We start from the raw sequence: 26,147 nt of genomic DNA, 5'->3' as shown, positions 1-26,147 counted from the left end.
GGGGAAGGCTTGTAGAGGGAAAAGTGGCAGGTGGAGGAGCTGTTCCTCCCCACTGCTTCTCTGGTTGAAGTCTCCCCTTCCCAGCACCTTGCTCCACAACTGTTCTTCACAAGTCATGCATGAAGACAAAGAATAACCATCATCATGTCTAAGTCTTCCCATAGCCAGAGCACCCCATTTTTTCTTTCTAGTCAGTTCTCAAAGCCACTACAATAACAAGCCCTTGCCTAAATTGCCCCATCATCTTACCGACATTTCCTATCTCCCTTCTTGTAGAAGAAGAAGAAGAGGAAGAGTTTGGATTTATATCCCCCTTTTCTCTCCTGCAGGAGACTCAAAGGGGCTTACAATCTCCTTGCCCTTCCCCCCTCACAACAAACACCCTGTGAGGTAGATGGGACTGAGAGAGCTCCGAGAAGCTGTGACTAGCCCAAGGTCACCCAGCTGGCGTGTGTGGGAGTGTACAGGCTAATCTGAATTCCCCAGATCAGCCTCCACAGCTCAGGCGGCAGAGCTGGGAATCAAACCCGGTTCCTCCAGATTAGATACACGAGCTCTTAACCTCCTGTACCTGGTTAGGAGAAAGGCAGGTGTGTAAATATGATAAATGGCTATTTTACCAGCTTCCCCTATTACTGACTGCAAGATCCCAATACCCCCCCCCCCCCCCCAATTTCACTGTTGATATAAACTGTAATCTATGTGCAGGGCCCTGAATAATACCTTGCACAGTGATATGTCTATAATAATATTCAATTATAAAATGTGCTATTTAATATTGCACATTTATTTTGTTACTAACATAATACACATCATTATGGGTAAGGAAGGACTGTGGAATATAGAGAACCTTGTTGGAGGGAATGAAAATACATCCAGGCTTCACTAAAAGGTACCCATAATGGCCAGGCACTGATTCAGTGACAGGTAGGGGCAGGGTTTCCCTCCTCATTCCCATTTCCATGTGGTGGGGCAGTTCCTGCCATCACTTCTTGCACTGGATCCTGCAGTATACTCATCTTTTAGATGGCAGGAAGACAGGCAGGCACACCGCACCCATAGGGTGCCATAACTAAATACTGAAAACCATGGGAAGAACCATCACTCAGTGGTAGGGTGTTTGCTTTGCATACAGAAGGTCCCAGGCTTAATCCCCAGCATCTCCAGTTAGAAGAATTAGTGATGTAAAAGACCTCTGCCTAAGTCAGACCACGGGGAGCCATTGCCAATAAGGGTTGACAGTGCTGGCCTTGATAGATCAATGATCTAGCTCAGCATAAGGTATCTTCATGTGGGCATAGAATCATAGAGCTGGAAGAGACCACGGGGGCCATCAAGTCCAACCCCCTGCCATTCAGGAATACACAATCAAAAGCACCCTTAACAGATAAGAACATAAGAACATAAGAACTAGCCTGCTGGATCAGACCAGAGTCCATCTAGTCCAGCACTCTGCTACTCGCAGTGGCCCACCAGGTGCCTTTGGGAGCTCACATGCAGGATGTGAAAGCATGACCATCTAGCCTCTGTTTAAAAATCTCCAAAGAAAGAGACTCCACCAACCTCTGAGGCAATGGATTCCACTATCGAACAGTCCTTACTGTCAGGAAGTTCTTCCTAATTTTTAGGTGGAATCTCTTTTCCTGCACCTTGAATCCATTACTCCTTGTCCTAGTCTCTGGAGCAGCAGAAAACAAGCTTTCTCCGTCTTTAATATGATATCCCTTCAAATATCTAAACATTGCTATCATGTCACCCCTTAACCTTCTCTTCTCCAGACTAAACATACCTAGCTCTCTAAGCTGCTCCTCATAGGACATGGAATCCAGACCGTTTATCATTTTGGTCACCCTCCTCTGGACCAGCTTGTCAATATCCTTCTTGAACTGTAGTGGCCAAAATTGGATACAGTATTCCAGGTGACGTCTGACCAATGCAGAATGGAATGATATTATTACACCTCTCAATCTAGACACTATGCTCCTATTGATACATTCCAGAATTGCATTGGCTTTGTTGGCTTTGTTGGCTGCCATATCACACTACTGACTCATGTTCAGTTTGTAGTCTACTAAGAATCCTAGATCCCTTTCACATGTACTGTTGTCAAGCCAAGTGTCACCCATCTTATATCTGTGCAGTTCATTTGAAACTAGTTCATCTGAACTAGTTTTTAAATAAATGTATGTTCACTATCTTTTTCACACTAGTTTTTAAATAAATGTATGTTCACTACCTTAGATTTATCCCAAGCACATATTTGATGTTTATCTTTAAAAATCTAGTTTTCTTTGCTATGAGGCTCTCATGGTAGATGGAGGCGTTGTTCATAATACTTGGTCCATCTGTTAAATGGGGTGCCTGATCCCCTGAGTATATTATGTTATATGACATGGAAGCAGCCTCATATTTGATCTCTTTCTATGAACAGGAGATGCACGTGCAGCTGGAGTCTTGCCGAGATGCACTGGGATCTGTCAAGAAGCAGCTTTCTGACTGCCAGCAGGAAACTCAGGCAGTGAAACAGCAGCTGCAGGAACGGAGAGAGGAATGTGAAGAGCTGATTGGGGCCTTGGAAGATTGCAGGCGGGAACTGCAACGCTGGAAAGTTGCTGTGGAAAATCTAGGAAGGTGAAGACAGACAGGGGAAAAGGGAAGTTCAAGATCTATCCCTGTTCTCAGGTGATATGACTCTAACTCAGCTTCCTGGTGGTTGTGACTTTTGAATCATTATTCCAGAAAGGATGCCTGTCACTCTTCACTATATATCTATGACTACAAAACCTCCTTGTGGTACACCACTTTTTAGAGCCCTGTCCCATTGTTATGACTATTACTATTATTTACTATTATTTATTATGTTTTTATTCCACCCTTCCCTACTAAAGCAAAGCTGAGGGGCACTGACAACACAGAACCATTACATTACAATTAAAATCATAAATACCATATCAATAATAGAAAGATTAAATATTAAAATAATAAATACCCTATCAACACAAACCAGCTGAGGTCATTCCAGTGGTAATCAGCACCCTGGGCGCCATTCTAAAAACACTAGGGCAGCACTTGAAACATCTTCAAATTGACAAAGTCAACATTTGTCAGATTTAGAAGGCAGCCCTGCTAGGATCCCCACGAATATTATGCTGATACATTACAACTTCCTCGGCCTCTGGGTGAGGCTCTAATTGTAATGAAAGGCCAACAACCAGCTAAAGAACTGGCAGCTGTAATAATAAACATAATTAAAAGATTAAATTAATAACAATAATAGCACCCTGATCATGGCTGTCAAATTATGTTTTCATTTCCAGATTCAGAGAAACCATGCACATTCAGCATGAGGAGGCACAAGAGTTTGTGGATGGGCATAAAGTAGGGTTAGGGGAAAACAAGTAGGTGAAGGGAAAGGGGGAGGAGCAGAAGGGGAAAGGGAAGAAAGGGCGTCAAAAAAAAGGGAAGGGGAAAGCTTCAAAAGAGAAAAGAGGAAGGGAAGGAGTAGGAAAGGGGAAGGGGAAGGGAGGTAGGCTAAAAGAACCATTGCAATCTTCAACCATAAGCCTGGCTGAACATCTCTGTCTTATAGGCCCTATGGAACTGTTCTAGGTCCTTCAGGTCTCTGATCTTATTTGACAGAGGGTTCCACCAGACTGGGGCCAAGGTTATGATTTTGGTATTCCTACCTCCTGTGCCAGTAAAGTTCACCTCACACAATACTCTCAATACCTGTTTTCCAGTTAGTGTGAGTAGGGTGTATTTTCCAGCCTCAGTACATGTGATTAGACATAGATTTTTTGAGAGCACGCATCCACGTGTACTGAAGCTGGAAAATGTGTTGGCCTACTCACAAAAAATGGTCAGTGTATTTGCTGAGAAGATCATGCATAACATGGTTTCCAGGTCCTTGAGGACAAGTACAAAAATCATTATTAATGAAAATGGCACAATTTGGCACTGGTAAATGAATGGGAGAAACTAAAGCACAACGCTCTTTTCATTATTAACATATATTTATTTAGAAAAAAATTATGCCACCTCTCTAGGGAAGTGACTTTCAAAATAAAAGCAAAACATTACATGATATTAATTAAAATTCATTATAAAAACCCAGCTACAGCATTAAAATTAGCCCATAAAAACATAGACTACTAAGCAGCTTAAAATAATAGTTTCTGGTCAAAAAAGACACTAAAATGGTGTAAAGAGGGGTTGAGAGTTGAAAAGTTGTTTTTTATACCCCATTTTTTCTCTACCCTAAGGAGTCTCAAAGTGGGTTACAATCACCCCCCCCCCTCAGGTGTGGCTGAGACAGTTCTGAGAGAACTGTGACTATCCCAATGTCACACAGCCAGCTTCATGTGGAGGAGTCTAGAATCAAACTTGGTACTCCAGATTGGAATCTACTGTTCTTAACCACTACACCACTCTGGCTTTTAAAAAATCGATTCCTTAATTGAAAGCTTGGATAAACAGAAAAGTTCTGGCCTGATGCCTAAAAGGGGGCAATGTAGGTAGCAGACAGTCTTCACTGGATCTGGGAATAAAATGCATTAGCATTTTTTGTTGCCAGAGGATACTGAATGCCTTTGCAAACTAGCCCCATCCGTATTGCAGCAGTATTATTTATTTTGGACATTTTGGTTATAAATCAGGCATGGCACAACACCCAATAATATTTGGAGGAGACAATAGTGTGGGTCAAGAGTTCATGGTCAAGAGTGATTGGTCACCATATTTGATGCTGAAAAGGAACTTTTTCTACCGGGTTAAATTGATTAGGCTACCTCAGGGGTCTGCAACCTGCGGCTCTCCAGATGTTCACGGACTACAATTCCCATCAGCCCCTGCCAGCATGACCAATTGGCCATGCTGGCAGGGGCTGATGGGATTTGTAGTCCGTGAACATCTGGAGAGCCGCAGGTTGCAGACCCCTGGGCTACCTTAAAGTTGTTTTGTCTTGTACTGTGTTTTTGGCTTATTTCCTTTTACTTGAATAATGCTAATGTTCTTATGCTGCAGAGACTCTTCTGGCAGTTTGGTTTCTTTTGTTCGGCACACATGGGTCTGAGATGCAAATGGTGTTCCTGTCTTTAGGGTGACTTGACTAAATGACTTCTTAACTCTTCCTTCTATGAAACCATCTCATATTGTCAAAACCGGTTTTGTGCTGTCTGTCCAAGGCCTTCCTGGCTTGGATATCAGCACCAACTTCATTTTTGTTAAAACCAGCTCTAATTAATAGGGCATTAATATTGACAAGCCAGGACAGCAAACATTCACCATCTTATGCCTTGTTCAGATTATGACTTGTTCAGATTAAAAAAAAACATTCTACCTGCTGTGAAAAGGAAGCAAACCTTCATCTCAGCTATATATCCCATTGCTCTTTGTATGCAAAATGTAACAGACAAATCATACAGCATTGAATTAATCTCTATCTAGTTTCCAGACTCCTTAAATAGAGTCGAACTGTTGGTTCTATCAGTCTCCCTACCAGCATGGCCAATTGGCCATGCTGACAGAGGCTGGTGGGAATTGTAGTTCCTGAACATCTGGAGAGCCGCAGGTTCCCTACCCCTGATCTAGCCTGCCTCTATGATGAACCCTCTCTATACCTTTCTTGCCACTTGTAGATGGAGAGCAGATCTACAGAGATCCCAAACACAGATAAAACCATTATGTTGTACCAATTTATATATATCTTTCTACTCATGGAAAGCTTAGTGAAAGCAGGATGTGTGAGGGAACTTGATGCTTCCTTAGATAGCTTTTTTTCTTCCTAAACAAGGCCACAGGTTTGCTGGCATGCTGTTAAAAGGATTCTTCTTAAATTTTTTGGTCAGCTAGCCGGAGTCCTTTCATTTTACTCCAAGCCCTTCTCACACCAGACTTTCTCACATCCTGCTAGTTAGTATTCTTACAGGCTCCACTCCTGTCTTTGTCTCTCCCCAGATAATAAATACTGAAAGGATTGGGGGCTGGACTGTTCATTCCTCCAAGACATCATGAAAGGCTAACTACCCCTTCTCCTTTGCAAAACAGGACCAGGAGGGTTACAATTTTCAGTACAGAAGGCGCCTAACCTTTTTATGTATTGCATTATTTATATCAAGCTGTTCTCCCCAGTGGGGACTCAAAGTGGCTTGCAACATGAAGAAGAAAATAAAAGAAACAAACGAGAAAGGCAGCAGAGGGCTTCTGAATACAGAACAGGTCTTCCTCTCCCCTTTCTTCATAATATGCAGTCCTTCCAGCTCTAGGCTATGGCTTTTCAGTCTAAGAACGCCTTTACTCTTGTTCAGTGCTTTTCCCCTTCCGTTCTCCCTCACACATACAATTGTTACTCCTCTACCGCAGGATTCCAGACCAGTGATTCTTTTGCTGTCAAAAGAGTGTGAACCTTTGGGTTGAAAGACCAAGCATGGGTTGAAAAAAGGGTTAAGAACCACTTGGTCTTCCTCACTGGAAACCAAGCCCTCCTGATCCTCTTTTACAAAGCAGAAGTAATAGCTAAGTTTTAAAGGCATACAGTGGAGCCAAAACATATAGTTCTGTCTTGAGATAAGCCAGGGCCAAGCTTTCCCCAAGGACTGTGTTATCTTCCCCTCCGTTGCTTATAATTTTCTCATCCTTTCAGGGAGAAGCAAGCCTTGGAGTTAACAGTGGAAAACCTGACTCAGCAGCTTGACTCCTCCCTCTTGGAGGTGGAGAGGCTGAAAATTTCAAATGGTGATCTGCAGAGACAGCAGAAACTCCTGCAGGAGCAGAAGGAAGATGTGATCAAAGACAGGGGGAGAACAAGGAAGGAGCTGGAATGGGGGTGAGGTGCTGCAGTTGTCCCCATAGCACTGTGATGCACTTGGCAATCCTGCTCTCTGCACCATGGTAGTGAGTGGTGACACAATGATACTCTCTTGATGCTCAAGGAGACAGTCTGACCAGGATGAGACTTGAGTGAATGTGATACATCCACACACACTGGCCAGCCAGACGTGTTGTACAAAGGAGATCTACTAATGCACTGTTGGTGCTTTCCTGTGTGCATGACAGAAAATTGGCATGTTAAGTGCAGACAAGCACCTTAGTCCATAGTAAATCACAAATCCAAAATTTAGCATCCAGGAGCCCCTGGTTCTGCCAGTAAAGCATGCAAACTGTATTTGTATCCAGTCAAGTGCATTTGATCATTGCATACAATATTTGGGTGGCTGAAGTGACAATGTCTTGTAAAGACAATGACTAACATATTAGATTAACTGCAAAGAGAAAGGGGGGGGGGGTCAGGAACAGGAAAGAATAGGATATTGATGGGAAGTTGGCAGAGGCAGAGGAGCTGCCCTCCAGTGCAAGATCAAAGAAGCAGGAGACCCAGGTTTTTTAGCAGCTGGTGTTCACGAATTTGCGTGTCATCCTTGCGCAGGGGCCATGCTAATCTTCTCTGTATCGTTCCAATTTTAGTATATGTGCTGCCGAAGCAAGCACAGCAGCTGGTGTTGCTCAGCTGCCATGAGGTACCTGATCTCTTCAAAAGTAGTCCATTTGGATTCACAACCCAAATCTGTTCAATTATTGATGCTCTTGCAATCTCGTGGATTAAAAATGTCTCCTATGAAAATTCATATTTGTGTATATAAAAATATGGAATTTGAATCTCTCTCGGATAATTGTTGATAGCACCTGATTGTTGCAGGAATTGCCCGTTGGAAGGTTCAGGACACCCCAGCTTCCTTTTTAACTCTGAGCCTTCCTTCTGTGTCTCCCTCTTCCCTACAATTTACTACCTTGTGTGCCCCTGGAGCAGGGGTGTCCAACTCTGGTGCCCCAGATGTTCACGGAGTACAATTTCCATGCTGCCAGGGACTGATGGGAATCATAGTCCATGAACATCTGGGGCACCAGAGTTGGACACCCCTGCCCTGGAGGAATAGCCACTTGCCAACTGCCAGCCTTCCCCCTCTTGGTATCCCTTTTTTAAATAATGTGACTAAGGTGGTGGTACAGAGAACTGATACCAGCATTCGAATTTTAAAAAGTATTTATTATTTATTTTTAAAAGTATTTTTAAAGTATTTATTACAAAGAAAATGTTTATAAGCATGGTTTTAGCACAGCACCCTGTAGAACCGTGGCTCTCAACCTGGGGGTCGGGACCCCTTTGGGGGTCGAACGACCCTTTCTCAGGGGTCGCCTAAGACTCTCTGCATCAGTGTTCTCCATCTGTAAAATGGATAAATGTTAGGGTTGGGGGTCACCACAACATGAGGAACTATATTAAAGGGTCGGGGCATTAGGAAGGTTGAGAACCATTGCTGTAGAGTATTAAGCAGATGGAAAGCTGAGAGTGCATGTTGCCTAGGCTCAGCTCATGTAGCTCAGTCTCTTATACTGCCATCCTAAGCAGAGTTACATTTACTTTGACAGACTCAGGGCCAAACTAAACGTGCAGATTTTTAATGAATGAGGTCTGGGTTCCCTAGACACAGCTCAAGTTCCCCACAGCCACACACCAGCTGTGGAGAATGCCTAAAGGAGAATTGTTGGGATTTAGAGTGCCAGTACGCTTGGGGTGATAGCTCCTGCCTTCTCCCAAGCTGTTGAGCCATGCTGAAATAGCTCTTGGGTGGGGGGAGAGGTATTTGTTCATTTGTGCTGCTCCATATAGTGTATTCCTTGCATGGATCCAATGCTTTAAATAACTACACGTCTTGTATTGTTGAAGGCTTTCACAGCTGGAATCACTGGGTTGCTGTGTGGTTTCCAGGCTGTATGGCCGTGGTTCTAGCAGCATTCTCTCCTGACGTTTTGCCTGCAGGAACACAGCCATACAGCCCGGAAACCACACAGCACCCCAACTACATGTCTTGTTTGGCCCTTATAGTAGTGTGACACTGTTTAGGATGGCACTGTTATCCCCCTGCCCTACGGCAGTGACTTTATGAATAGCAAATGGATGTAGTTTGCTTGGCTATCTACTCTAGTTTTCTGAAAAATGGTCTTAAAAATTAGGTTTGGTCCCTTTTTGTCAACAAAAAACTTCCATATGAATGGAAGTTAATTGTAATAGTGAAAAATAAAAAAAGAACTGGATTGGAGCTACATTAATTTGTTGTCATAAAAAGTTGTGAAGACTGTCTAAATCAGAAATATACTAAATGCAATGTGTCCTGTTTAAATAAGGTGTAAGACACTAACTAGACTCGGTCTTCTTCCTCAGGCAAAAGTCCCTGGAACAACTTGAAGAAAAGATGTCAACCCTGAAGAAAGAGCTGGTGTCCATCAAGGAGTCTTTGAACCAGGCAGTGCTGGAGAAGGATGTGCTAGAGAGTGCTAAGGAGGGTCTGAGTAGAGCACTTTCCAAAGTAAGGAGGGTAATAGGAGTGATTCTCTTGCCAAAGAGCTCTATACTGTGACTAGTTTTCTGTTATTGCCTTAGGCTAGGCTCAGACCAGAGGGTTTTTTTTATTAACCAAGTTCTAGACTAGCAGGGCCCCAGAGAAGCTGATCGCTGGGTAAATATTCTGGGGAGAAATATTGTGACTAGCTCTCAGCAGAAGGCTTCTGCAACTAGCTTTTCTGCAGAACCATGCCAGACTGAATGGCAAAATACCAGAAAACATATCTGGATGCTTGCTTTCCATGTGGGTCCCCCCGCTGTTTGGAAGGCGGGGACAGGGTGAGAATATAAGATCCTGATAGTCAGCACTGAGCATCAATTTCAGCTGTGGCTGTAAACTGAGAGACGTAACCAGGAAGTCAGAGTAATAGTGTCTGAGACAGCTTGACACTCTAGAACTCTGAATTCTTTCCCAACAGCTTTCAGCCCTGATGTGTAAATATCAGAAGGAAAAAAGAAACCATGGGTGAGGTACCAGCACTTGCTACAACATCGTCAGGGTTTGATATTTCCAAACAGTAAACTGTGTGCTAAGTTAATCACTTTTCTTGGAAATAACATGCCCATCGAGTCCATGATCCAATAGGGTGTTTGGGAAGGTCCTGAATGAGTAAGTATTTTGGTAAAACATTCCTCTGAAGAATGCACAAGCAGTCATATTGGCTGAGCTGAAATGAGCAGCAGAGCTCTTTGCCACCCACACTTTGGCCAGGACAAAAATGCCAAGAAACTATTTTCCTCACAACATAATGAATTTATCTTTTTTTAAAAATGGATGGGTTTTTTTACATTGATATATTGTGTTCACCTTTCCAAACATGAATACTTTCCCCTTCCTTGCTTATAATTAAATATGGGGAGTGACCTTGGATTGAGTTGAGTGCAATGATACAATTATTTTATTAGTGTGTTTTGTAAACCTATTATTTAAATCCCAGCCTTGGATAATTCATATGTGCAATGCAATTGTGGGTCTTTTATTTATTTATTTTTGTTTTAAAATCCTTACCTCATCTTTCCACTATAAAAACTCTCAAAGTGGCTAGCAGAGCCAACAAAACAATGTCAAATACAAAGAAAAAAAAGAAATCTACAAAAAACAAAACAAAAAATATGGTACAGAAACCAATAGTACAGAGCTTTAAAAGCAGCCAGAACTAATAAAAACTAAATGTTGTTAAAAGCTCAGGCCAACAGAATGGACTTAGCCAAGTGGAGCATAAAAGGGCATAGGATATTTTTTTAAAAAAACCAATTCCAAGAACCCCACAACCATCTGAATAACATAACTGTGCAGTTTTGATTCCTCTGCTTCAGTGTGGGCATGTTACCCCTTTTTTCCCCGTCAGGTTGAAGCCACCAATGCTGAACTTCAGCTCTCCATCCACAAGATGAAATCCGAGGATGCTGAACTGAGAGACTCACTGGCCAAGATGGCAGCTCTGAATGAAGGATTGGCTCAAGACAAAGTCGACCTCAACCACATAATCCTTCAGGTAGCAAGACACTGAAATAACTTGCTAGGCCATAGCTTAATGCATGCAGCCAACAAACCTATGCACCAATCATCAGACAGGATGGAATAGCCACCTCAACCAGTGGACTTTGGGCACCTTGGAATGTTGCCGAGTAGGAGATGCAGGTCTGACACAAGGGCACAATCCCATTAGGAGAGTATAACAGCATATTGCAGAGAAGTTGATACAGCTTGTGTTGTGTAAAATTGCCATTTTAAATTTGTGCCTAGAAGGCAGTATGTAGCTAGTACTAACTAGCCTTGATTATTCCTGTAATTCTGTCTCTCTGACTCAGCCTCATCACAGAATTACCAGAACTGAAAACTAAATGCAGTTCCACTGCATCCTAGTCTAGTGTTTTAGTCTTCTCTAAAGCCATGATAGCCATGCATTGCAAGCGTATACCCTGGATTCTGGGTCTCCTGCCAGTCGTTGAGTGTCCACTGCTGAGAGCAAACAGAGCTCTCATCAGTAGTTTTGCTGGCTGCCAAATTACACATTTTCCTTGAGCCTCTTTACACCCGTGATGTGCCAGAAAACTTTCAGCCTTATGAGCACCATCCCTGCAGGGCTCTTAACTGCCAAGAGCTTGTAACTTGCAGTGAAGCCTGAAATGGGGGCGGGGGGTGGAATCACAGTACTCACACACTACAGCTTATGCCAACCACTTATAGCTTCCGGAAGGCTTCAAGCTTGATTTTGCTGCCTAATAGAATCTTATAACCCGCTTACACAGTACATGGGAAAATTCACTCAGATCCTGCTGGCATAGCCTTCAGGACTGGGTTCTCAATGAAGCAATGAAGCACCTGCCAGACAAGGAAGAAATGAAGCACATACAGGCAAGGAAAATAAACCAAAGTAACTTTGAAGCTCAGAATTACATGACCTTTCGATCATAGATGAGACTGAATATTAGAAGCTGAGATGATGCAAGGGGTCTACCTATCTATGTACCTCCATTGGAGATCGGTATTTGTTTAAACCAGGCACTTTATTGTGACGAGGCAGGCAGGATGAAAACCAGAATAAAACTGGAGGGGTAAATAAAACAACCCTGTTGCATGATCAGTGCATTTTTGCACACAAATTTTCAACTAAATTATGTTTCAGTGTAAATGCAAATCCTACATTGTCAAGAATGTACATTTGAACATTTCTCTCTTCCATACTGTGCTAACAGCTGTGCAGTCTAATAAACAGCAAGAGAGAGAGAGAGAGAGAGAGAGAGAGAGAGGCATAAAGGCAATTTAAATCTCACACATGGATGTTCTGTGTCACTGTGAGGTCTGCCACGATCCACCAGTCTTCCCCTTCAGGAGGCAAAACTCCAGGGTTTGTCTGCCTTTCATATTCCTTTACAATCCCATGTTCTCAATCTTATAAGCCCAGGTGCTGCCTTCTTGCATTGTAGCTTGAAGAGGAGAAGAGCAGACTACTGAGCAGGAAGCGGGAACTAGAACAAGAGCAAGGCGGTTGGCGTGACCAGCTGGCCCACTTGGAGCAGGAGCTGCTGCACACAAGGGCAGAGAAGCAAGGTCTAGAGCACAGCTGCCAGGCCTCAGAAGAGAAGCGGGAGAGGCTGGATGAAGAGATGGCATTATTGCGCAAGGAGAGAATCCAGCTGCAGGACCAAATAATGCAGGTAGGAGAAAGACATCGAAAGAGGACACAAGACTGCCTTTTATCATAGAATGCAGTAAGGATATGGATAAGAACAAAATAATTGTTTTGGATCTTGTGTCCTTCTGCTTTAGCACTCTGTCTCCATCTGGATGCCTCTGGAAGCTGATGATAGACAATAAAATCCCACATTCTGTATCCAGGAAAAACTACTATTTGGAATGAAATATGCAAACTTGATTTTGCTTTCTTTCTGCACAATAGGTTCCCTGGCCATTCTGATTCGGTGCTGGCCAAAATGTTATTCTCAGATGAAAATTTGCAGGTCTCAGCACAAACTGCAAACTTTTGTACAGTATTGTACAACATTTGACAGATCTTGCTGGGCTAAGTTTTATGTGTTAACATTTTGGAATTTTAGAGGGTTTTTATTTTTGTTGTTTTTAATGTGGATTTTTAATTCTTCAGTTTATCCAGGGCTTTTATTGTTTTCTGGTCAGTGGGTGTATTAATAATAAATCTGAATTTGAATGTCTTCCTAGTAATGAGAAAATGTGGGAAGAGAGTGTGCATAACTAAATGTGGAATATTTTTTCCAAATTTTTGCTTAGATCTTTGCAAGGCAGATTTGACCTCATTTACAGCAATCCTATGCAGAGTTATACCCTCCTAAGCTCTCAGAGTTCAGTGGAATTAGAAGGGTGTAACTCTGTTTAAGACTGCACTGTTAAACTTGGGATAAAATGAATGAGTAGTATAAGCCAAGGAGAACACTATGACAAGGAACTTCTGTTCGGTTTCTAAATTTTAGCAGAAACTTTTCCAAGTGTTTTAGGGAGTTCTCAGTTACCATGAAGACTAACAACTTTCTTTAAAAAAAAGATTTCTGGAAAAGATACCTAAAGCTATATTACAAGACCAACAGTACCCCTCTAAGCCTACTGAAGCCAATGAGTTTAAAAGGGTTATAGGATGGTGCTAGTTCACTAGCTTTGTCCATGTAAATTTGCTAAACAGGACTAAAACTCACATTTGGGATGGTTATGATATTAAAGATACTTGATGTCTTAGGAATGCAACTAGGAAATGCTGAAGCCATTGCACTGAGTACAGTGTAGCCAGTATAGACAGAGCACTCTTATGAACAGCAGGATTTAATCTATATTACATAATAATATAATGTAACATCTGTCTCATATTGATTTGCTGTTTGCAACTTTTAGTGCTGTAAACAAAGTTTGGACTCCTGTTTCTCTATCAAGGGTAGTAACTTATCCCAAACCTCCTGTTGGCCTCAAAAAGATATGAGTCATGCCTCTGAGTCATCCAGACCTGTGTGGTCTACAGCAGGAATCCCCAACCTTGTTCAGCCTGTGGGCACCTTGGAATTCTGATGAAGTATAGTGGGCCCAGCCACAAAATGGCTGCTGTGCTGTTAAACTGAAGTTGACTGATCTCTTAATTGTAATAAATGTTGAAAGAATGAAAAATGGCTTCTGAGGGAGGAGGAGCCAGCCGCAAAATAGCTTCTACAGCTTAGTTTTATTCATACCATGAAGATCTGTGTGTTGTGGTAGCAACTGCTACCAAAGCAATTTTTTAAAAAATCAGTACAGCCAATCAAATCCCCAATGGCCAATAGCTCTACCTGGCCCCACCCACTTTCTGAAAATACTTGGTGGCATGGTTCACCATATTGGGGACTACTGGTTTACTGTGATTGACAGAACCTATTCAGATTTTCAGGCAGAGGCCTTTTCCAGTCCATCTACATGAGATCATTTAAAGTTGGATATCAAGAGCCTTTACATGTAACGTGTTTGTCGTATAATTGAGCTTTCATCATGTATTTTGTTAAGAGGATCCTCCAGTGATACACTCTTGTTTGGGCTTTGTTGGCTGATTGTGTAGAGATACCCTATTACCTGATTCAGCATTGAGTTGGAGGCACAGTTCACCCACACTTGCACCTTCAACATGGAGGGTTTACAGGGCTGTGCAGCCAAGCTCATAATCGGGATCTTTGGTGCCTGCCCTTGTCTCTGTCTTTACTGTTTTTCTCTGCTTTGTACCAGCTGAGCAGTCAGAAGCAAACTCTAGGTGAGCAACTGGCACACAGCCAACGAGAGATGGAGTTGCAGGCAGACTCCTTGTCCAGCACCCTACAAGAAAAAGAAAAGATGGCTAAAGAGAAGGCACAACTGGCTGTGGAGTTCACTGCTCTAGAGAGACATGGCAAACTGCTAACAGAAGAAGCAGATAGTCTTAGGTACTCTTTACCTCCTAAAAAGAAGATGCTTGGAGTTACAGGTGGTCCCTTGCAGATTTCACTGGGAATTAAATTGAGGGTTTTGTCTTTTGAATGTGGCGATCTGAGAAGATGGGGTCTTTACTTGACATGCCTTTCCTCTTATCTGCTTTATGCAAGAGCCTGTAGATAAGTAACAAAACTAGAAAGATTAGAGTTCAGGAAAGTGAGGGAGGAGGGTAAGGTGATGCAACTCCAGGCAATCATGGGTCTCCCAACCATCCCTAGAGACCATGGGGACTTAGTGGAGCCACTCTGGGTGGTGACAGAACATTCTGAGCAGTAGACCCCTTGGCTATCTCAGGACAGGGGTCATAACAAGAATGGAGAGAATTTTTCAGTAAACTCCAGTTTGTTGTAATGTTTAAATGTGGTATGAAATTTCTTTCCTTTCCAGTCACTAAAATTCTTAACTGCAGTTTAATTCTGGTTAAGAATACCAGTTACTGAGAAAGAAACAGTCTCTAACTTGTTAAAGTGCCAGCATTAAGATCCCACACAACAAACTGATGTTAGTTGAAGACTTCAATCTTCATTCTTCGGTGCAGCACTTGAGAAGAAGAGTGAGAAAGGAGAGCAAGATCTCAGCTAATAGCCAGATTTCTGCATATCATGAAGTTTCTTTTTTATTCATGATGAAAAGTGAGCCAACGGCTGATCAAGCATGGTGAGGTTCCCGCAACTTCAAAGAGAATTGGCCAGGGAGTATTTGGCTCATTCCGCACATGCAGAATAATGCACTTTCAAACTGCTTTCAGTGCTCTTTGAAGCTGTGCGGAATGGCAAAATCCACTTGCAAACAGTTGTGAAAGTGGTTTGAAAATGCATTATTTTGCGTGTGCGAAAGGGGCCTTTGTTTGGGGGCATTTTTAGCATTATTTACCCACTGCCCTGTTTACACTGGGACAGGCATTGCTCATCACCTGGCTTTTTCCTTGCATCTGGCAGCGGCGATGTTTTATGGGTTCTCTGTCATGCATGCACGCTTTAATATTTAACATGATCTTTCATTTTAAGCTTTAATCTTATCAATAGATCAATCTATCGATAGATCAATATATCAACATAAAAAGGTGAACAATGAAGGAAAAGTCTTGAATACAGCATCTGTATACTTTGCCCAAACACTGGCTTTTATGGCAAGAAGTGAGTGGGGAGTAATGGTGGTGGGCAAACAGCAAAATCTCAAAAGGACAACGTGACCTGCCATTTGCAAACCTCCCCAGGTTCCCGATTGTCCGTCTCCCAATGTGCTGTCAACCCAAGCGTCAAGACTGACAGGCTTATCCCAGTGTGATCTGGAATCACTGATTGATTGTATATAAAACTATGAGTCTGGGGACACCCTAGTTTGTTGATCAAATGCAGGACTGTTTGGACTGATTACCTAGTCCTATCATTTTTTTTAATGTTAGTATTGATTTGTTGATCTATGAATATGGTTTTTTTTAAATCTAAAGATCTAAAGATATGCAGGAGCGGGGAGACTATGGGCAATGGAAATGATGTGGCAGGACAAGAAGCAGGAAGTAGTCAAGAACAGGGAGATGGGCAAAAAGGAAGCAGGCAAAGCAGCACAAGAGAGTGGGGGGTAAGGCTAGGCATGCTGGCTGCGGACAGAGGGAAGAGGTATTAGGCAAAGCTGTGCCCACTGGCAAATCTGTCCCACCCTGGCAGCGAAGAAAAATTAAAATGGTATTATAAGCGGATTTGCTTGCCACGGCGAGAGTGGAAAGTGACAGTGGGAGTAGAGGAAATACATCCATACAAGAAATCTTGTGGCGGTCATTTGCCTCCACCACACAGCAAACACCTTGTACGTAATCGACCAGTGTCTTGGTTTCTGTGTCTTCATTTCAACCAAAGGTTTTTTTTCCTTTCTCCTCTTTTGGCTGTCCAGATGGCAAGTTCTTCTACATGTGTTTCAGTACTTTTTGGCTATACCACAAGCATAGAAAAATTAACCAAGAGGGTACCTTCAAAGATGTACCTTTCCTGACAAGCTGGTTGTACAAGTTCCTGTTCTACAAAGTCCCTGGACATGTGTTAAACCTGCTTTTTACTACCAACCCATGTTGTGGATGGTGAGGGACAGGAAGGGTTCAATGTTGGATGGGCTGTCCAGTGAAATGAGTCCCTATTCAAAATCACCTGTAGAACAGGAAAAGTGAATTTTTAATTAAATAACCTGATTATTTGCTGATGTGCTTTAGAGTGGAGAAGGAATCCCTGGAAACCAGCCTTTTTGAGACACAAGAGCTGGTAGCTCAGTTGGAAGCCCGCAAGGACCAACTAGAAGGAGAGAAGCAAGGCTTTGAACTTACCAAGCAGACTCTCCAAGGTACAGAATGTAGAGTTCTAAATCCAGTTAAGAATTTTTGTAGGCTTGACTTTTGCATTGAATTGCTGTGTTGCATGGGAAGAGAAGCTACCCCCTAAACCCTGACTAAACAATTTAGAATAAGGTGCATCATGAATGCCAGAGTGTAACCCAAAACAAAGATGCATAGTAAAGAGCAGGAAATCAGCCTTACTACATAGCCATCAATTAACTTAGAAAGGCGTTACAAATACATTTAAAACTGCTTATCGGTTTTTCAGACTTCAGAAACTTGATATGCTTGCCTTTCTAGTTGCCTTTTTGTTTTTCACACAGATATAGTGTTGAAAACTGCATTGGGGCATGTGTGAATTTAGCCTACATTTGTGTGTTTTTGGGTGTGTTTGTGTATTTTTTAAAAGAATGCACCTTAGAGATTATTATAATAAACATTCGTTTGATAACTGGTGGTGAGTGGCATAATTTTGTCGACAACATTTTTATCCCACCTTTCTTCATTTTATCCCACCTTTCTTCATTAACGTGACTTACAGCATTGTTATATACATGCAAAACCAGCTTTAATAAAACACATCAGAACACAAATACCATAAGTTGGATCCAGACAGCTTTTTCATTAAATCCTGCCCACCTATCGTCCTCACTATATTATTCATTTTGCATATTTACCATCTGCTTTTTTCTCTGATGGGGACCAAAGCAGCTAACAATAGACAGAAAAAATACAACAGAATAAATGAGAAATGGAGAGGATGCTTCTGATTGCCAAGCAGTCTTCTCTTTCTGCTAGCTGATCTTCTGCTCAGTTCTAGATTTCAACCCTCAGGTGGAGAGCCAAAGTGTGGTTCATCTTCTGTCTCTGGTCACATTCAGGCTTAAATGCCTAAGTGCAGAAAAAAGACAAACAGATGAGATGTTAATTATCTACTGCTATCTAGCAAGATCCCCAGATCCTCCCCTGTAAGAAGGTGGGAAAGTATTCTGTAGCCCCCATTCCATATGGCCTTTGTACATGCAGATTCCATTACCCCCATCATAGCCTTTTTCAGTGGTCAAAGTGGACCCCTCCTTTCTTTTTCACCAGCAGAAAAATTGGTTGGACCCAACCCATGTTTTAAAATCTTCTTCTTCCATTAATTAAAGATGACAATTGTGAAAATGAAACATTGGTAGATATGTTAAAACCACTCCTTCCCTGTACTGAATTCGGTATTACTGAAATTGTTTTCCCATTGCTTGTAATAGGGAACATACAAAGATGATATGCCCAGAATGAAGACTTGTTTTCTTTCACAGCGGAATTGGGGAAAGTTCGGCATGAGCTTGAGCTCCAGGAAACCACACTGAAAAGAGAGATAGAGATGTTGAAACACCAGCTAACTGAGGTGGAACAAGAGTGCCAGTTGGCCATAAAGAACCAGAAGCTGACTTTTGAAAAGGACCTAGGGTGCCTTAGAAAAGAGAAGGTAAGAGCTTCAGGCCTTTGACACTGTGCAGACAATGATGCTAGGATGATACACAGTGGCAATCAAATGATATCTAAAGGCACAGTATCCACTCACCAAACAGAAAATTTACCTGTGATGGCAAACTTGCTTTATCATCGCTAGATCACATGCATTAACTGAACTTTGAGATCGTTCAGCCTAAAACTTCATTCATATATGTGTTGTGTGCTCCTTGGTAATTCTCTTTATTTAGGATGAAGGATAACATTCTAAATATGAGGACAGTGAAGTCATTCAGACTCTCTGAAAGGCAATAGGATTTAATGTGATGCTTCTCCAGTTTGCTGGTGAATCTGCTGCTACCATTGAGGGTAACTTTGGTTCATTGACATGTCTTCAGTGCACTCCCGCATGGGACTGGGCAGGCCCAGGATGGCCATGGAAAACTGAGCTTCCAGAAGCTTCAGGGCACTTGGAGCATTCCTCCCCTCTCATCCAAATCTGATAGTGGGCCAGTTCCCCACACAAATGGTCTCGTGACAGAGGTGAGGAGAGCGCTCCCCTCTCAGTCCTCTCTTTGCCACCATGGAGAGAGGACTGGCTTCAGCTGAGTGCTTCATTTACCTCAGAATTTTTCCTTTCATCTTCTTTGTTGAGTTGGCAAAAATATTCTAAGTATGGAACAAAGATTCCTCAAAATGATGAGCATATGAACATTTTTTCTGCCTCAGTGAGACTCGTGTCTCTGAGATGTGCCTATCTTGCTGCTTTTTATTCCAAAGACCAGACATGAACAGGTCTCAAGAAAGTTAAAAATATCTCTTAATCTAAGGCATTGTCTCCTTGATGCCAAAGCTCATCGCTGGCACATCCACAGTCTGATTCTCCAGTTTAACTGAATGTCTCCTATTGACATTGACCACTGATGCCAAGATTCTCCTGTTCGAAGTCTGCAGTCTCCTTGATTGTATATCTTCTCACCTGGACAAAGTCCTTGTCACAGTTGAGGTCAGAGTCGGGGGGGGGGGGTGTCTCTCAACATTGACATCTCCACTCCCCTCAATATTGAACATTGTTGTTTCCTGTCATTCAGTCAACCAACAGAAAGAGCTCCTCCATTATCTGAAAACACACCCTCCCCTTTATTGGTTGAGAATCTTCTCTTTCCTCAGAAGGTGGTGTTTTCAATGCCCCCTTACTTCCCTTGGATCAATGAAAGCAATTGAAGACTGCACCTCATTCATCTGTTCCACCTCTCATCCCTGCTAGCCTTCATGTGGTTGTATTTCAGGGGTGTGTGTGCCCCCGTGTGCCCATTGGGACATTCCTCTGCCATGCAATATCCTTTTCTGCTGATTTTCGATGTCAATTGACAAGCACCCTTTGACATCTAGACATGAGGAGGCTGTTTCTACTTCACTACATCCACCTCATGATCCTTCAAACTTGGAGGAAGAGTCTGGGAACACATCAGTGCCTTCCCTGGAGGAAAATATTGGGGATTGTGCACCAGTCTTGCCAATGGAAGCCTTTAAGCAAAGCAAATAATTTGAACACTGAAGGCTCTGGACATTGTCTGTCCTGAGTTGGATCCAAAGTCTTCATAGCCAATAACGAATATATAAAATGGTGCCAATACACAACCAATTGCCCTCCCTTTAATCAACAATATTCAGGAAATAGCTGAAGGCATGTAGGTTAGACCATGTAGCCAAGCTTCCAACATATAAGTAGAGAATTTGTATTAGATAAAGTGGGAAGGGTCAGAACTCCTCTTCCACCACCCCACATCAACTGAGACACTCCCCTCACATTACAGATCTGAATCCCATCTGCCCCCCCCCCCCCCCCCCCCATGGATAAAGAGGCTAGGAAATTAAACACTTTGGAAGGGAAAGTATATTCTTCTAGTGCTCTTGGCCTTAGAGTATCCAGTTTCACTGCTGTGATGGGACGTTATCGAATGTTTCTTTGGGACCTCTTAGTACAATGTATTGATTTCCTACCAAAGAACAAAAATACTTTGAGCAAAAATGTGATACAGGTGACAGCAAAGAAGTGTAATAATAATTACACTAGAAAACTGGAAATGAGAAAAAAAATCACTCAGCTCCTAGGGAAGTCACTGGGCCTTTCCCCACTTCCCTTAAGCCCCGCGCTACTCGAGGAGAGTAGCACGGGGTCCCTCAGCACTCCCCACTGAGAGGGGCGGCGACAGCGCAGCCGCCCCAAAGCTGCTGCTGTCGCGCCCCTCAGCGCGCAGCATCCCAGGCGCTCTTCTCAACGGTGCCTTTTGATGGCCCCGCGCAGAGCGCCGGGTCATGGGGACGCGTGCCTGGGATGCTGCGCACTGAGAGCAGCGCGCGGCATAGAGGGGAAGGACGAAAGTGGGGAAAGGCCCACTGTTAGAGATTTCTCATTCCCTGAGTGAAAAAGAGAGACACATGCTTCATGCCCTTGTCACTATGTATATATGTTTAATGCTTAGAGATTTGTTTCCATGTAAAGAACTGTATAGTGCAAAGTGGTACTGTAGATTTTGAATGTTTGCTTTCTCTCAGAGTGCTGCTTCTCTTCATCTTGGCTTCTCCATGGTACACTGTAGCTCTTTTCAGCCACTTACAGAAGTCAGGAATTCAATCAGGGAGATTTTGCTTATGCGATCTACTAGCTTACTTGATATCCTGTTGCTTTGTTCCCAGGAGATCCTGCGTCAAACACTGACTGATGAAAAGGATGAGATTGTACATCATCTTCAGCAGGAGAAGGAAGAACTAATGTTTAAAAATGAAGCCGAGAAGAGAGAACTGATGGAAGAAATCCTTACTTTGCAGCAGAACCAGGAAGAAAACCTCCTCCTGTTGGAAAATGAAAAACAGAAGGTAATGAGAACAACATGAAGGGACATTAGCAGGAAGGATAGGTTTTTTCTCAGTGGGGATCTAGGACTTGTTACCCAAAACGTGTGACCCACCAATCAAAATGCAACCCAGCAGCCATGTATGGTAGCCCAGCAGGGACTCTTGCTTTTACTGTCCACCTCATTCTTAACAAACTGGCCCAATTGTGTGGGTCCAGCAGGCCAACATCATATGGTTACTGATCTGCAATCAGATCACAAATTATACAGGTCTGCTTTAATGAGAGTGCTGAAATTCATAATTACCAGCTTCAGAATGCAAATCTCATGATACTTGGATATATCATGAATCAAACAGCATTCTTCTGAGAAGTTTTTTCCACAGCACAGAATATAAAACAAGTTTCTACACAAGTGAAGAATGTACTTCCAGTTAAACCATACATTTTGTCCAAGCCCTACAATGACAACTCACAACTCCAACAGAGCTGAACAATTTAGTTCAGTTTATTTTGACACAAGATCAGTTTGACAGAACTAATCAAAGATCAACTTTAATGGTTTTTGTGGTGCCAGCCAGGTACCTGTCAGACACCCAGAGCATTGGGAGAAAGAATCAATGTAATCTCTGAATTTATCTGATGAGGCTCCTGGACACTTCCCAACCCAGTTAGCCTATATAACATTGCAAAGACTTCTTAATTGTATTCTGTTATTTTGCTCTTCCCCCAGTCTTTATTTTCTTGACCTTTTAAACATATGGCAGAAGGGGAATTCCTTTTTATGCCACAGTGTTTAGTACAAATTAATTACCTTGCCTAAATATGTTGTCTCCTTATATGTGGGTTTGCCCTTTCACTATCTCCAGGCTTTGTCCCAGAAGGAAGTAGAGAAGAATCTTCTTTTAGAAAAGCTGAGCGATGCTCAGCGGGATCTCACAGTTGCCAGGGCAGAAATTGACCGAGTGACGCTGGAAGCTCGGAATCGGCATGAACTAGATAAGGTGAGCCTAATTCTTGATTATATTTTCATGTTCAGGAAAGGAGTGCAATGGCACAATAGCCAAAAAATTATTGGGGAATCCAGGCCTGCACAGTTTAAATTAGGCAAAACCTTATTTTCATATTCAAGAGTAGGAAAGGGGGAAAGGTCATCTATCTCCTTCCTTTGCACTAATCTTGGAGAACTTTCTTACTGGAAAGGTTGCCAGGTTCAATTCTGGAAAACTTTTAGAAAACTGACAAAAACTTTTGTTGTTGTACTTGGAGCCTTATTAGAGATCAGTGCTAATTTGATCCATCTATCACTTTCTAAAAGTAAGATTACTTGCTGATCTTGAAATGGTAACCTAGTATTAACCGTTTAGCCTTCTCCCTACTGCTAACAGCTTTCTGTGGGTACATTTTTAGGTTCCATTTTCAGTGAACCATAAATACTGCTTTTGATATTTTATTGAAAGATTTATTGAAAGAGGCTGCTTTTAATGTTTCAATAGGAGTAAATAATAGAAAAGAGATGTGGGTAAGTTGTTTTGTAGAACGTAAGTAGTTAACAAATGGATTTACAAATCCTAACAGTTATCCACCGATATCAGTTCATACCCCACTTTGCCTCTCATGAGCAACATTTGGGAGAACACTTAGGCCCCTTCCACACACGCAAAATAATGCATTTTCAAACCACTTTCACGACTGTTTGCAAGTGGATTTTGCCATTCCGCACAGCTTCAAAGAGCACTGAAAGCAGTTTGAAAGTGCATTATTCTGCATGTGCGGAATGAGCCATAGTCTGTTTTTCCACTTTCAAAATCCCCCGTGCTATATCCAGGAGTGCAGCTGCCAAGGTGCTCTTTACCCTGCTGTTGACTTCGCACTGCTCCCCGGCTCTCCTCCACTTGCACCGTGAGGTCTTCGGCAATGTCTTCTACAAATCTCCCGCCCCGCCCCCCCCCCCGCTCTCTCCACTCACTTTCACCAATTTAGTTGACTATGCACAAAACAGGGGCTGGGAATCGGCACCCTCACCCCCTCCCTGTCTAAACTCCTTGCGTGTGCAAGAGAATTGCCACCCTCCCATTCACAGAGCCTTCACACGTTGCTTCTCTGCAAGGTTTCTCATGTTTTTGCAAGGTTTTGCAAGGTTTCTCCCTCCGTGTTTTTAGTTTCACTGCAGGGGAGAAGGTGCCCATTCATTGAAGGGGCAGGCCAGAACGAGGAAGGAAAAATGGCCTCGTTCTGCTGCCGAGGAGGTTTCTTGGCAGCGGAAACCACTGGATCAATGGAGGGGCATTCCAAAAGGTCCCCAACCTTTGCGGTTCTGGAAAGTCCCAAAGCAAAGCCACTGCTGCGGGGCGGCACCGGGTTAACAGCATACCAAACACGCTGCAGCACCAGGTGTTGTGGGGAACTCCCCATTGCACCAGGGTATTCCTTGTCCAACAATGGGACACTTTTAACATACAAAATCAGCCTTAGAATTCCAGTGGGACTAGGAAGACAAAAGATGCCTCCCACTAGCAGAGATGTACTGTGAGATTCAAGTCTATGTATTCTTTTCAAGGTTATAGGAAAATTGTAATTTCACGTAGCTTTCTTCTTTGTCTTAAGGATGCTGTTCTCCTTTTTGCTCCCATTTTCATATTTATTTAAGTGTATATTATAGGTTTTTTTCTTTTGTCTTAATAAGTAAACATCTCTCTTCAAAACAAAGAAGAACTTCTGCCCCAAGTGTTTCTGTAAAGTAACCCAAGAAAACTAGTTGGTACAGACAAACCCTATCGTCCCCGTCTACATATTGAAGTGTGACACTTTCTAAAAGAAGAAGCTGATCAGACAGCAGTAACTGGGATGAGGGGTCTGGAGGACGTTTTGTATGTAAGAATACTCTGCTGGTCATGAGCTTGCTTGACTCAGGCTTATGTTAACTCTCTCCACTAGTTGCTTCCCAAAATGTACCATAAACTTTCTGTGATTGTATGTAAATAGCCCATTATGAGATTGTTTGGTTCTGCCTTTAAATACGAAACACATTGGCAGTATCAGTTCACAGGGCTCTATCATATCTCCAGAGAAATCAGTTCACAGGCACACAAGGCAGAGCCTCCTAAGACAAACCAAACAAACAGCACAACAAGGGTGAGAAATCCCCACCAGAACAAATCTGAAAAGCATTTCAGCTGGAAAGCCTGACTGGGAACCAAAGGGAAGCCAGCTTTAAAACAAATAATTCCTCCAAAGGACTGTAAACAACAACCCCACCCCAAACTCTTAGAACGGCAAAATGACAGAAATGAATGTGACTTGCTATCAAGGGGGTTTACTGGCAAGCACTAGCAGATGAAAAGCTGTTGTAGCCTGCTAAATGTAAGAACTGCTAGTCCCTCTGCCTTTTTGCTCAGTAGAAAAGTTCAATCTACGCAAAAGACCGTGATCCATCAAAACAGAGAGACCAGTATAGTGTGTCATTTTCTGTAAGGTCACACATGATAGGAAGGACTCTTCCAGGCTGGGACCGAGGAGGGTGAGGCAGTGAATCCAAGCCAGGCACTTCTCCCCAGGGCCGAGGAAATGTTGCAATTCATCGCTGGAAGCTGCATGGCTGTGTTCCATGGATGGTCTGGTCTCTCCCACCCCCCCACCCCCGGAGAAGCTTGTGTGTGGCTTGCAATGCTGTGAGCAAGTTCCTGGCATCAGAAGAAAAGATCTTGCCCAAGAGCTTCTCATTTCCTGGAGTTCCCCCTCCCTGAATCCCCAGAGGAGCTCCCTTCAGCCTAGATGGCAAAACAGAGCCTCACAAATTCAGCAATGAAACATGTGTCTCCCTGTTTCATTCTGGGAATGAGACCCCCTAACAGAGATTTCCCTAGGAGCTGAGTGATTTTTTTTCTCATTTCCAGTTTTCTATTATAATTGTTATTATACTTCTTCCCTGTCATCTGTACCTCATTTTTTAAAAGGAGTGAATTATCACACCCTAATTCAGGTGGACCCAAAGACAACCCATTTAAAAAAGAAATTGCTTTTGTCATGTGTGTGACTACATCCTAATCAGTGGGGCTGTATCCTCACCTAATCTAAACCATAATAGCAAAGCATTTTATAGCATCTTATTTCCACCATATTCCTGTTTCCACAGTATGACCAAATGCATCTTGTTGCATATGTATTAATTTGGAATAAGACACAAGGAATAAAGGAACTGTTGGGTTTTTGGGGCTGTGTGACCATGGTCCAGAGATTCTAACATTTAATATATGGCTGGCATTTTCTTAGGCATGTCATGGACTGATTTTGCATGCCAAAATTGCCCCCCTGTTGGCACGGGGAATGCCCCGATGCAGGAGTTCTGCACAGCCCCCAGTCCTGCAGTTTGACTGCCACATTTCTGCTTCAGAGCCTCCCCGTGGCAATGGCTTTGCTCTGCGAATTTCCTGAACCACAATGTTTGAGGTCCTTTTGAAATGCCCCTTTGTTGCTCCAGAGGCTTCCACTGGCATGCAAAACTCCTCGATAGCGTAAACAGAGCCAGTTTTCCTTTGGTCTGCCCCACCAATGGGCGGGCACCCCTCCCCCTTGCAGTGAAAAAAAAACGGAAAAAGAAACCTTGGTTTTTATAAAGGAGGGAGAATCCTTGGGCAGAAAAACGGTGTGTGCA

The 26,147-nt window shown here is 42.8% G+C and overlaps 1 protein-coding gene and 1 non-coding gene across 3 annotated transcripts in view; one reads left to right on the top strand and one right to left on the bottom strand.

Moving 5' to 3' along the window:
- Window positions 1–26,147, top strand: part of CROCC2 (ciliary rootlet coiled-coil, rootletin family member 2) — a 95,988-nt gene that overhangs the window by 32,468 nt on the left and 37,373 nt on the right. For both annotated transcript variants that reach the window (XM_048507050.1, XM_048507049.1), the window contains 10 exons: window positions 2,432–2,631; window positions 6,641–6,823; window positions 9,218–9,362; window positions 10,747–10,893; window positions 12,329–12,559; window positions 14,613–14,806; window positions 17,059–17,186; window positions 18,483–18,652; window positions 21,337–21,516; window positions 22,363–22,497. In XM_048507050.1, the coding sequence (XP_048363007.1) occupies window positions 2,432–2,631; window positions 6,641–6,823; window positions 9,218–9,362; window positions 10,747–10,893; window positions 12,329–12,559; window positions 14,613–14,806; window positions 17,059–17,186; window positions 18,483–18,652; window positions 21,337–21,516; window positions 22,363–22,497 (1,713 nt within the window). The remainder of the gene's footprint in view (window positions 1–2,431; window positions 2,632–6,640; window positions 6,824–9,217; window positions 9,363–10,746; window positions 10,894–12,328; window positions 12,560–14,612; window positions 14,807–17,058; window positions 17,187–18,482; window positions 18,653–21,336; window positions 21,517–22,362; window positions 22,498–26,147) is intronic.
- On the bottom strand, window positions 7,379–7,485 carry LOC125438660. The gene has a single exon (XR_007245368.1). It is a non-coding gene; the product is annotated as a U6 spliceosomal RNA (small nuclear RNA).

Source organism: Sphaerodactylus townsendi, linkage group LG08, assembly GCF_021028975.2.
Source record: "Sphaerodactylus townsendi isolate TG3544 linkage group LG08, MPM_Stown_v2.3, whole genome shotgun sequence".
Lineage (NCBI taxonomy): Eukaryota > Metazoa > Chordata > Lepidosauria > Squamata > Sphaerodactylidae > Sphaerodactylus > Sphaerodactylus townsendi.
Note: the sequence above shows the minus strand (reverse complement) of the source record. Positions and strands in the feature narration are given on the sequence as shown.